Raw genomic sequence first — 13,859 nt, 5'->3', positions numbered from 1 at the left:
GCCATTACCTCCAATAGGACTGCTTGGAAGCACTGAGTTAGACTGAAAGAAATCCCTAAGGAATATCCTTTGGGTGAGGAAGGCCACATAGCGGGTGGGGATGGCCTTAGGCTGTGTGTCCCTCCTCACATCTCATCTCCCTCCTCTTTTCACTTCCCAAAAGAAACAGTTTTGGCTTATAGATGGTGCTTTCAGCTCCACCTCTCCACCTAATAGCCAAACCTCACAAAGAGGGGCTCCAACTGAGGAAAAATACAGTGATTCAAGATGGCGTCAATTGTAGCTGCTTTGAGCGAACAGTTCTTCATTTCCTTCTAGACGGGACAAGAGAATACTCTTTCTATATCTCAACTGAAATCTTTTTCCATGGAACCAAGCCTAAAACTAAGTTGATCCCTGTTATCCGAAGCAGGATTTCAACTTGTTAGCCAACTATGTCGAGAAATCTTACACGGCTTCCCCCCGAACACTGTAATCCATGGCAGCTTTATTCAAAGTGGACCTTTTGGCATACAATGATCAGCATACATCTCTCATAGTTGGTTGCAAACACATGTGGAACAATGTTTGTGAGGAAGCATTGTAACCTCAGAGCAGATTCTTGTTTTTACAGACCGCTTTCAGTGTGATCTTCATATTTTCTTAGCTTGCAACCTCTCTTCTCGCGTCTTACAAAATTTGCATTTTAGTTTTTGCCAACTTTTAGTTTAGACCATGTGATAAGGGCCTCTGCAAAGCCAGATGAAATGCTAAAAATTGTAATTCGACTTGGGAAGTATAAACTATCCGATATCACAAGTTGGTCTTTTACAAAGGAATCTTGTCAAAAGCGAAACGTGGGAAGTTCTTGGAAGCATTGCTTGGCTGAAAATGCCATAGTTCCCCCAATATGGTCCAAATATCGGTTTAGCCAAATGAGAAATGGATTCTTGAAACCCACTCCCTGTTTGCAGTGACATACTATAAATCTTTGCAAATGTGGCATACCAATCTCAGATTTCCTTGAGAATCTTAGCATGCTACCATGATCTCCTTGGCTGAGATCCACAAGCTAAAGTCTTAGTCCTTCCTGTGCTAAAAAAGAGGATTTAATGCGTGGACGGGTAGAAGCCGTGATGCAAGCATATCCAAATGCAGTAGAAGTATCTGAGGTCTTAGCATTTAGGACACCTATGGCACCAGGTGATGGTGTGATCTTCCAGGATCACACAACGTTATGGAGGTTTCTATGTTAAATCATTAAAAGGAAAACAATTTTATTTGTATCTGTTTGTGAAATGGTTTAACTAAGTAAACCTTACACAAAACGTATCATCATAATAGAATCATATCACTGAAAAGCAGGATTTGGTCAAGCTGTCTGGATATTAGTCAAATAGCTCAGTGAGTTAAGGGCTTGTCTCTTAGCTCTGTGTGGAATCTACAGTCAGAGATATCATTATTGGCAGGGCTGAGGGATTAAATAAGGCAATAGCACCCATTATCATAGCACTTAGCCAATCCAGAAGTGCATTATATAATCCTGACATTATTCATATGTCTGAAATCAATTTACATATATTGAATTTCAATGCAGCTTATTTGCCTATTTGTTTGGTCCTTCTAAAAAGCTATTTAGCTTTTACTATTCAGTAACCCAGTCCAATCACTGATAGGTTTTCTTTATTTATGTATAGATGTGATCTAAGTGTGAAAACAAAATATATTTTTGTTATACTCGAGGGCTGTATTGCAGAAACATTGGCCAGCGACATGTTGGGCCTGATTCACAGAAGCGTTTCATAATGGCGCAATCCCATAGGAAAACGCTCTGTGAATCAGGCTCTTTGTGTGTTATCTGCACTTGCACCGGTGGGTGCGAAGGTGCTGTTACAACCCTAGAGTTTCTGGGCTTAGTTTGCCGTAGGGACCGACTGCTGTCGCTGTCCCGGTAAGCAAACTGTTGGGCACCACTGGTACAGGAAAATGTAATCACAGAGGAGCAAGGCAGTTTTGGCAGTTTTGGCAGTTTTGGCAGTTTTGGCAGGCACTTTTTTTTTTAACACAATTGATTTTCCTCTTTAGATTTCTTCAAAAAACATTTAACATAGATTCCGACCACGGGCGCTACATCCATGAAAAAATCACTGGAACATAAAGTGTAAATCCCCTCCCTATCCCCCCTGCCCCCCACACACACACACAGGAGCAATCAGAGGAATATTTAGACAACACTTTGCCATAGGAGACACTAGTATTCCAAACTTCCAAAATGTCCACAGTTAATTCAAGGTGGCACTATCAAGTTCAATGACCTCAAACGGGTCAGGCATGTAAGGCCATTAAAATCTTTCTGAATATATCATGAAAAAGGAAGCACATAGCCATGAAGGCCATCCAGGAGTTCCGAATGGTAGCCGTCCTTTTTTCTATAGATAAAATAGGCCACAGTTTGTCCAGCCACATATCTGCTGTCGGGGTTCTGTTTTCTTCCAGAGCCTAAGAATCGACAATTGAATTTAGCTGCAAAGAACACATTTAGTAATAGTTTGAATTCTGCTGTTGTGCAGTCCAATGCAATTGGGGAAATCAAGCCTAGAATGCATAGGATCAGCAATAGCTTCAACCCCTGGCACATTCTTAATTCCTGATCTCACTTCCAGCCAAAAGTGTTGAATAGCCGGGCATTCCCACAGGACATGTAGCGTAGTGTCATGCTGCCCACATCCCATCCAACACTCCCCCGAGATATTAGGATTGCAACAAGGAAGTCGGGCAGGGATCATATACCACTGGGCCATAACCTTTGCTTGGGTTTCAGCCAGGTGAGGACAGAAGCTCCTTGCCGCAACCCTGAAAATCTGTTCCCAGTCCTCTGGTGTGATCACAGACCCCAATTGCCTTCCCAACCATCACAGAAATATCTACGTCTGGCGTAGCAGGTGCATTTATGGACTTAAACAAGCTGGAGATCAGTCCCTTACATTCTGAAGTTGACTTACTATAGTGCCGTCAGTGACATGGTCGCCCTCTGCTGGTTTGGTCGGGTGGAGTACCCATTGTCTGGCCTGTGCATATCAGTATCTGTCTGTCTCTTTCAAACCAAAAAGGACCCTGCACTGTTCGAATGCCAGAATTTTTCCATAGGAGAATAAATCTCCCATCTTGCCCAAGCCGCTATCTAGCCAGTCGGTGAATCGCTTGCCTGTTTTCCCAGGTGGGAAGTCAACATGTGTATCAATGGGGTGTAGGAAGAAGGAAATGTGATAGACTCCCTCAGCTTGGTTAGGTTATCCCAGGCCTCTAAAGAAGCCCTCATGAGTGGGATGGTGTACAGTCCTGTTGCTCGCATGTGATGCCGTAATCACAGTTGTATCCAAAGGTGTATCCCGCTATAGCCTATAATGTAAACATATTGGGCCTGGTTTTACCAGGCGTGCTTACCGTGTCCTGCGAGGGGACCTCGTAATGTGGTGGAACGGGTTTAACGGGTCCGCATCCTTTTGCGGCACCCGTTAACCCATTCTGCCAGGGTCGTAATGAGGCCCAATATGTTTACATTATAGGCCATAGCGGGATACACCTTTGGATACAACTTCAATAAACGAGATTTATTCTCCTATGGAAAAATTCAGGCATTCGAACAGTGCAGGGTCCTTTTTGGTTTGAAAGAGACAGACAGATACCGATATGCACAGGCCAGACAATGGGTACTCCACCCGACCAAACCAGCAGAGGGCGACCATGTCAAAACCAGGTAAAACCAGGCGTGCTTACCGGGTCCCGCGAGGGGAAGAGGGAGCAAACAACGGGCCACTCGTAATCGGCCCGTTGTTTGCTACCTCTCCCATTCCCATTCAGCCGTATGGGGGCTGAAATGGGAATGGGGAAGGTCCGGGTCCGGGTCCTTGGAGGGAGGAATTACCGGGCCCTCCGAACCCGGAATGGCCCGGTAATTCCTCATTCTGGGAACCCGGACCCGATTTCGGCGGCAGCCATGCCGCCAATAGCGGCATGGCTACCGCCGAGGTCGTAATGAGGCCCATTGACTTGAGGCAGAGCCCCTCTTCATAAAAATGGAGCCAATATGGCCTCCCAATTTAGGGGCCAGCTTTTGGGCAAGGAGGGTATCTCAGGGGCAGCACATTTGTCTTGGAAGCAAGACAATGCATAGCAACACAGGTTTGAATCCCAGTCTCGAGCTTAGAAACCAGTCTCTGGCATTAAGCATGTTATAAAAGAACCATTAATATTATAATATTATATAAAACTACCAATTGTGTCTTTAGGATTCAGGATGAGAATCGTCTGAAACAAATATAAAAATCTGGGAAGGATATTCATTTTAATAACTGAAATCTTGCCAAACCCAGAGAGGTTCAGGCCGTTCCAATGGTCAATGTCCATTTTAACCTCCTTAACCAAGACCGGAATATTTATATCCATAAAGATCCCCAAGTTTCGCAGGAATATTCACACACAGATACCTCACAAATTTAGAGGCCCATTGATATGGGAGTCTACACTCAAGTTCTGTCCTAACCAAGGGAGGAAGTTAATTCCCAGTAGCTCAGATTTTGAATTGTTAACCTTAACCCTTGAGACTTGTCTAAACTGACTTCTCATTCTCTATTCCAGAAGTGATTGGGAGGGATTGGTAATGGTCAAAATGACATCAAGGGCAAACAAATTCACCTCATCTTGGTTCCCACCAAATCGTATTTCCATAGTATTTGCGTTATCTCATATCCTTGTAGCGAACGGCTAGATCATCAAAGCAAACAATAATGCCGATAGTGGAAACCCTTGTCGGGTGCCTTTTCCTAGTGAGAATGAGGAAGTAAGTGCGCCATTGATTAGTAGGCGGGAAGTCAGGTGTAGGTAATTTGAGAAGACCATATGGACAAACTTGGGCACAAAGTAAAACTTTTTCAATACCTTCTTTAGAAATCCCCACTCCACCCTATCACACGCTGTTTCAGTGTCAAGCTCTAGCAAGAGGAAGTGAGAGCATGGTTCCATCCCAATTTATTGACCAGATGTAATACTCTTCAGATATTATCCATAGTACCCCTACCCCATAAAAATCCAGATTGATCTCGGTCTATCAGTGTGGGCATACATTTCTCTAATCTGACAGTAAGGATTTTGATGAGCAATGTAATGGGTCGATAAGAGGAGCACAACCTGTCTTAGGGATGAGGACTATTTTGGGCATTCCTCATTGATTCCAGCAGGCACCCCCCATTCCCGACAACATTAAAGAGATCTGCCATAGGCCGTGTCAATATTGACCCCGGGGTTTTATAAAAATTTGCGATCAGGCCATCCAGCCCTGGTGATTTGTTTGTTTTCAACGTTTTTATTGCCTGAAGGACCTCCTGCGGGCAGGCAGTTTTTTAAACTACTAGAATACATTTTAGGGTGCCCCTGATTCTTACCTCAAGAGCCACATTTGTGCCATGCCGATGTACTCTACGATAACACTAATGTGGTAGCTTGATCTCCAGCTACTGGCGGCTCCTATAAATGTATGTAATTTGGAAGGTCATGTCTCTCACTGCTGTTTTCTGTCTATTTATCATTTACCTGTAGCCCTGTCCTTTCATTTCCAAACGGTCAAGTCATTTCATGTGTTTTCTATCTCGTTTGCACGTTTAACTTCCAAATTCCATTCTACACTTATTTTTCTATTGCACGTGGAGTACCCCAAGGTTCAATTGCATTCTGCTATGAATTATTATCATCCTATATAGGGATCCCTTGGTGGTGCGGTGGGGGTGCTGCTTTCCAAACATGGAATCCACATTTACTGCAAAACTGATTTTCCGTATGGAAGTGGTACAGGGGGTCGCTACCGATCCGTTTTGGTCTTAAATTTTAACTGGGAATTCTGTGGTTTTCATAAATGCTGTCTATAATTTCATGGAAACAGATTGAATTGTTGATAACCAAATGATTTTCCTCCTCAGTAGTTTTTACTGAAGTATTAGTGATGTTTCTTCTTATGCTGTAATTCACTTTCTATTATTAGTATATTTGTAAATTTTATATGATATGCTTAAGCTACCTGTATTTTATGTAATGTTATATATACAGTGCAAAGGTTTACTTACAACCAATGCACTTAATAAATAACACATATTCTAATTCTGCTTACATTTTAAACTGCTTCAGGGCGAGGCTCTGCCTCACTGAAAGATGGGTGGAGTGTCTATACATGAAGATCAACCCACACAAATCAAGCTGTTCTCACAACAAACATAACACACACACACACAAATAGCCAACTGCACCCATAGAGATTGGTCTCAATGGCTTCCCCCCACAAATCACACCATGCTGCTTTTACATCAAACGCTATCCCTCCTTCCAGGCACATGAGGGAAAATAATCCCAGCCAGACTTGTTGCAGAAGTCTGAGTTCCACAAAATAAAAACATATCTCCATGAATTAAGCTTTCAAGCTACTGGCTTCTAGATCTTCCATCTGTAAGGAGGCAAGGCACTCCACTAGGATGCCTGACATTATACACCACTTTGGCCCTCAAGAAAGACTCTCGTTATGCCCCAGAACACCCTACCAAAAGGACAGTGAAAATGTGATCAAATTACTTTGATATGGGTATGACTCCAATGGCAACGCCTGGAAGCCCAAGCAATCATCAAACCATGTCACATCACATTCTATCCAAGGGTGGCAAACACTGTCTGAAAAGCTTGGTATCCTCTGCCTAGATCTCAACAACAGGTGGCAATCCCTCAAAAGGTTGGAACTGCAAAATCGTGAAAGAGAGAAAACCTAAGAAGCGAGGTTTGATAGCATGGATCCCAAGACTATGCAGCAAATTCTCCCTTTGGATCAAACTTGTTCCATTGTTACTGTTCACTTAAGAGTTCTAGACTCGTCTGTTCAAGAACTATGAGATCGAAGAGCAATGGGTGTGCACCACATGGGAGTCTACAATGATCCACCACCACCGCCCCGGAAAACAAGCCCCCTCCCTCAAATGGACTCTTGCAATGGTTTGGGATTGAAGTAACCTTTATGGCAGTAATATGTGGCAGGCATCCACAAAGGAAGCCTTTTGGCCTAGGTTTTTCATAGGGCCCTCACCTCCTGCCGGAACGCTTTCCTGAAGCCGTTGTTACTAGTGGGAGCAAAGGCCCGGCCTGGCGTACAGCTCACCACTACTGGCATCCCGTTGTCACAGCTCTGATTGCTTCCAGGGTCCACATGGATGTGCGATCCAAGGTTGCAGCTCGAGAGATGCGCCTCGTTGCCGGTGCAGTTCACGGAGTAAGGCCAGAACTTGTGCTTCCGCCGGGCAGCAAATATCCTAAGACAAACAGAATACAAGAAGGAGGCGTTTATTCCGCAGACCTGAAACCCAATGTTAGCTCAGTGTCTGAGCAGAACCACATGAAAGGCAACAGAGCTGTCGGTGTGTGGGTGCGAAGAGGGAGAAGGCACGGTGTGTGCAGTGCGCAGAATGCATCACTCAGGAGAAAACATGGTCCTTTATCGCGCATTCTATTTAAAGCTCACAGAGCATCCCTTTGTGCCATTCAGAAGTGTGCACTTCAGCACTAATGGTAACCAACGTTACATTTGATTGAGACCTCGCTAATAAATTCCGTACTTGCCCACCATATATGTTCAGACATTCACAATTCCTATATATTCCCTATTTCAGTAACACTGAAAGCCATGGTTACTGTAAACATCGGGATCAAAATAGCCCCTAGTCAAAGGGACGGGATAGGGATATGGAGGTCATGGGGGGGGGGGGGGCTCAGTCGGTGAGTTTCACATGTTGTAAAACAATAAAGAGATGTTTTTTAAAAAAAGAAGAAACAGATCCTAATAGACACATATATTGTGTACATTGGCGAAACGTGTGTACATAAATATCAACACAATTGTTAGACATATTTTGAACAACTAGCAGTGAAAATGCAGAAAGAATAATTTCAAATAAATGAAACAAAAATTTGGGAAACTAACAATTGAAGGGACGAAAATCGTTGGCGTTCGTTTGAGCGCAGCACAAAAAAAGACACACCTGTCTAAATGAAAAGATTGAAAGAAATTGCCATGAAACGTTGTGCACTGATTTAATAAATGTTACAAAAAAAGCCTAAAAAGAGGCAGAAAATAACGAACTCAGGTTTACAAATGTCGTTGGGAATGGTTGGTTGAAAAGGATCGAGCGAAAGTGCGAATGGCAACAGCCACACTGTACAGGTGTTGAGAAAGTAGGCCGGGGCAGAACACTGTTATAATGTAGGGGAAGTTTGCAGGAAAAGGGGGGTGAGGGGCATGTTTATGGGTGAGGATAAAAAGGGGGAAAAGGTGCAAAAAAGGGTCAGCGAAGGAAACAGATGCGCCAGCAATACACCATTGGCTGTCTGCCTCCCCTTCAGGCTGGTGTGGGGAGTAATTCACTACTGTGAATGGGCGGAGAAGAGGCGGGGAAAGTCTGCTGTAACCAATAGGAAAGGGGGAGGTATTCACTGGTTGAAACGGGCAGAGGCAGTTGGGAGTGGCGCTCCTCTACTTCTTAAAATTAAGTTTTAGTGTTCCTATACTTTTACCTAAAAAAGAACCAGTTCCGGAATGGTTTTGTTTTAAAATAAAAGTTGAAACTTGCACTTCAGTGCATTGCACCGAATGTTCCCTTAAACAGCAGGCACATTTGTTTAGGGGGTTGTACGGCACATGGGAGGGGGCACGACGATGGAGTCTGTGAGGAGCTGGGACAGGCCAGCAGGGAACATAGTTCCACTACTTCTTTTCAAACACTTTGACCACTGGAGGTATTCTCCTTTGCGTAAATATCCAGCTTTTAATTTGCATAAATTACTATGGACAAAGAAGTATGGATTACAAGACAATGGCCCTTATTACAGGTTTGAAATTAAATGAAATGATATTTTATTTATATCGCGCTCATACACAAGTGTTATTACGTGGCTAGACTGGCTTACATTGTTGGCTCCAGGCTAGCCATATATTCTTTGTGTGTGATGGCATTTTTGTGCTTTGCATCAAGGATAAAAGCAATCTTAAGTGTGATTACCTGGTACACAGGCCTAACCTGGTAGCGACAGTCTGTATATATGTTTGTTCTGATGCATGGCATTTTCAACTGGATGGGGGTCCTTCTATCTTAATATTGGTGCAGCATACAAGGACCTATTGAGGCACAGCCAGCATGAACAGGTTTTATATACTGGAATATGTCGTGGGCACAGACAATGGACATTTGTTGTAAAATGGTTTTGTTCACTATTGTAAACTTGCATCTCTTGAGTTTTTTCATGTGCTACCATTTCAAATGGATTGAAAACTGTGTGGCTTTTCACCCATATTTTCACAGAACGTGCTGTAAAATGCACCATTTTAACCAAGATTTTTAACAATGTTCTCGAGGGGAGAACTCCTGAGAACCCGACTTGTTTGGTTAGGGATTCCTCGCTGCGTTCGGTCGCTCCCATGTAACAGACACATACATTTACACCCCTCCAGTTCAAAAATGCACCAGCCACCACTGTTTGTCATACAGGAGAGCCGAGAGTGATGAGCTAATACCGCAGACATACTGGAGTTATCCACCCAGGAGAGGGAGTACTTAGAGGGCATCGGCATGACCATGTTTTCCAAGCAAGATCCTCTGCTATAAATACAGCTATACTCTGTTACATGTCCACAGTTAGTGTCTTCATAGTTAATGTGATTTCTTCTAAGAACATACTCAGAATTCAGCCCGATTCTTATGCGTTATGCCTGTTTTTTGCCAGACTTGACATCTCGAAGGAATGCCCATATAGCACACTACGGTCAGCATGTAAGGCACAGTGTGGACGTCCATGCGCAACCAGATTAGTGTACAACACGCTGTCGTATCAAGTACTGCGGCAAAGCAATTCGCCCATTAAACATAATGATCAACAATCTTTCATGAGCATCTGTGCCGCGTGGACTTTGCCAACTCAACTAGAGTATTTGGGCAAAGTACGTTCTTTGAAGGGTCCAACAAGAGAGTGTGGTGTCAGGCAGGAGTATTGGCAAATTTCACATCGAGTGAGGGCCTCCAAAAGATCATTCCTTTTCAAGCAAACTTTTAAAGACCTCACTATAGAAAGGCAAACCATTCTTAGTAAAGCTATCAGCATTTGCATTATTTTCATCATTAAAATGTGGAGGAGTTTTGCTTTTCTGTGGCCATTCCCTAGACCAGGGGTGCACATTTTGGCTCTTCTCATGTTTTGGATTGCAACTCCTTTCCGCCCTAAAAAGGCATGATCAATGGGGAGGGAGCGTGGGAATCAAAGTCAAAAACATCTGGAGAGCCCCAGGTAGCAGAAGCCTGGCCCAGACAAACCCATGTCTATTGATCTCTGCTATTGCAGATGTTTTGAGTTTTATCCTGGTTTAAAGATTCAGCTGACTACAATGGGGGGATTTTTACACAGATTGCTTTTGGGAGAGAAATCATCATAAAATGGGGAGGCATGGAAATGAGAATGCCCATGATACCTAACAAAGGGTGGTACCACTCATCTTCTGAAAGAACTCCCGACCACCTGGTTTGTCCCAAACTCAGACAGCTCTAGGGTCAGTTCCTCATTTTGTAATTCATTACCGATGGCTGTATGATGGCCTTCTCTTGGTGTGGATTCTAAACATCAGGGTCAGGAGAAGAGTGGTGAAGGAGGGCTGGAGTATGGCATACATGATTCCCTTCATTACTACACGCGTTCATGCCTGCGTCCAGATTGTATGAAGGAGTATTTTAAGAGAGGGGCAGGCGAGGACCCACAGGATTGCCATTTCAAGGATCTTTGATTGAGTTTCCTCAAATAGACATAGGTCTGTCAGAAGAGATGGGATACATTTTGTGGTGACTTTGCCCACTACAATAACCTAGACCGCAACCTGAATCCCGGATTGCGAGCAGCAATCATACTGTGCGCATTAAGGTTTCTATCGCGTGCCACCTTTACACAAACATTTTTGTAGTCTGTACTAGAACACAAATTGTTTAAGCTACACCAGCATAACTATGATTAAAACGTGCTAACAAGTGGACAACAAACTAGACACATAAAGCAGGCAGAGACAAACCACAGGAACATATCTGCACAATGGTGTATTAGACATACAGACACCGTAGACAGCCAGTCCACACAGATTGAACAAGAAGCGTCTATGAGAATCATGGAGATGGCAATACAGATTCTAAGAAACACATTATCATATAGGACAAGACACTCGTGAATCTAAGAGCATCACGTTGATTCTGATTTTGATTTTGGTTATTTCTAAACGCGCGCCAGGCAGACCAAACTGCATTCGGGTGCAGTTGTTGACTAAAGTCAACATTTAGCTGTGAGGGGCTGTACTTGCCCTATATATAGTTGGGTTCACTTAAATGGGTAGGTTTTCAATTCTTTCCTGAAGCCCCCTAGAGACTTTCATGATCGTATGGCAATGGGTAGCTCATTCCATAATTTTGGGCAAAGATACGGAGAACCTCCTATCACCTTTCGAGGTGCATTTTGTCCGTGGAACATCCACCAAAAGTTTATCTCCTGACCGGAGGTCTCTGGTTGGTTGATGATGGTGGATTCTTGTGGTCAGGTATCTGGGTGCAATTGTATGGTAACACTTATACATGAGGCATGCCACTTTAAATTGTACTCGATCCTCCACCATGAGCCAGTGGAGTGCTCTCTGGGATGTTGAAACATGGTCTCTTTTCTTTAAATGAGCGATAAGCTTAACTCCTGCATTCTGTGCCCTCTGAAGTCTCAACATCTGTTTCGCCGGAGTCCCTCTCATCAGACTATTACAATAGTCAAGATGTGAGTTTACCAGCGCTCCTACAACCACAGTTGTTGATTGGTGAAATGTCCTAATTATTTTCTCAGTCCCTCGAGAAGTGCAGGCTTCTGCTTATTTCCTTAGACATGAAAGCACAAAAGAAGTGCAGGCCAACTAAGAAAATTGACATGTGTTCTATAGATATCTACTGTAACTTTGGGGCCGGATGGAACACAAAGCTAGGAAGGAACACTATTAATGCGCTGATGAATTTACATGGTTTTTAACAAATTGGTTAAATAAAAACAGAATGTAGAACAGATGAATGGATACATAACAGATGTTTTTAGCTAACGCAATCCCAAGACCAGATGTTTTAACACTCAAATAACCTACACAGGCTTGGAGGCAAATTTCTGAGGAGGAATCGTACAGAGTTCATAGAATTGGGTGCTTTTATTATGAATATTGTTTATATAATATTAACTGTAGCATCACACAAATGTGTAAATGGAGGTCTTCTATTGATACATTATTGAGCCTGCCCCCACACATTGGCATGTGCCTCCATGGTTCATGGATCTTCAGGGATAGGCATGGTGCATTACTACACGGCAAGCCACTGGGGACAATGCTGCTAGGGTATCTTTCTCCGGTAGCCTTTGTCATCTTCGCCTCTACCCACTGCCCCCACTCAACCCCTCCCGAACATCAAAGCAATTTGCAAGTAACCTATTTCAACCCAGGACATATGCCCACGTGTTTTAAGCCAAATGCAACCTCGTGTGTTCATTCCCAGAACCTCTGAAAGCTTTCTGGTCGGATGTATACTAATTGACCTTTTCACAATTGACCTCGGGGGAATTGACATTGGGAGAATTGACCTAATTTAGAAGGTCAATTAGGACATATATGCGGGGGAAACCCCCCGCAATCACCTACCCAATCCAAAAACCCCTGCAACCCCCCACCCAATCCCCTTATATTATTTATAATCCAAAACCAACCCAATACATATACAAAATAACTAAAATAATATAAAGGTCAATTGTGCAGAAGGTCAATTAGGTCAATTGTGCAAAAGGTCAATTGTAAAAGGTCAATTTGGGAAATACCTTCTGGTCCAATGGAAGGCAACATTATTTTTAGCATGACGACAGCATGATGGCAAGTTTGCATCCTTCTGTGCTATCTGTCCTGTGCTCCGCTGGACCGGAGAGAACTTAGTAGATCGGGCATATAACGGTGGATTCTTGTGGTTAGAGACGTGTGTATGTGTACGTGTGTGTTTTAAATGATATGTAATGCATCATCAAGCATTTTACAGTATGGTTGCTGACATATATTGTCAGCTCAGCTTCATGGAAGGGATTAAACCTGAAAATGCTGCCATATATTGTGTCACAGCATCATTAAATTGAATTACCCTGTCAAAGCTGGCATATATTGTGGGTGCAGCATCATGAAGTTAATTAATGAAGCTAATTTACAATGGCAATGTGGTCATATATTGAAGACACAGTCATCATGATACTCTTGTGTACATTTTGTGACCTGGCATCTATTGTATTTTCATGTGTTACCCTAGAAAATCAAGTGTAAATTGTATGGCTGAGTGCCCAACATTTTTCTAATACAGTGCTTTACAATATACCTTTTCAAGACATTACTTCAAAAACATGCTCAGGAGAGAACTCCCGCCCCAGAATCCAACAAACATTATTTGGAACCTGCTCACTCACGCTAACTCTGGGAGATATGTTTGCCCCTCCACTAAAAATATTCACTGCCTCAATCTAACCTTGAATCATTTGGAATGTTGGCTTGCTTAGAAGCAGCCCACTCCCCTGGCAGCAGAAGTTATCTGTGACATTATTCTCAGACCCCATTTCTTAGCAAAGAATTGAAATTCATAATTATGTGTGCACAGTATAACACTGGATAAAGAAATCAGTGTTATTTTGAAAGCACATATATCTACAGGTGCCTAAACAGCGGGGAGTGGCAGCGGTTTCGTGATTTTCTCCAGGAACGCGGGGGAGGGCGGGGT

General features: G+C 43.2%; 1 protein-coding gene across 1 annotated transcript in view; it reads right to left on the bottom strand.

Annotated features, from left to right (window-relative positions):
- Positions 1 to 13,859, bottom strand: part of LOXL2 (lysyl oxidase like 2) — a 361,884-nt gene that overhangs the window by 147,640 nt on the left and 200,385 nt on the right. The window contains exon 5 of the mRNA XM_069617615.1: positions 7,097 to 7,319. Coding sequence (XP_069473716.1) covers positions 7,097 to 7,319 — 223 coding nt within the window. The remainder of the gene's footprint in view (positions 1 to 7,096; positions 7,320 to 13,859) is intronic.

Source organism: Ambystoma mexicanum, chromosome 10 (assembly GCF_040938575.1).
Source record: "Ambystoma mexicanum isolate Mex_15411 chromosome 10, UKY_AmexF1_1, whole genome shotgun sequence".
NCBI classification, from domain to species: Eukaryota; Metazoa; Chordata; class Amphibia; order Caudata; family Ambystomatidae; genus Ambystoma; species Ambystoma mexicanum.
Note: the sequence above shows the minus strand (reverse complement) of the source record. Positions and strands in the feature narration are given on the sequence as shown.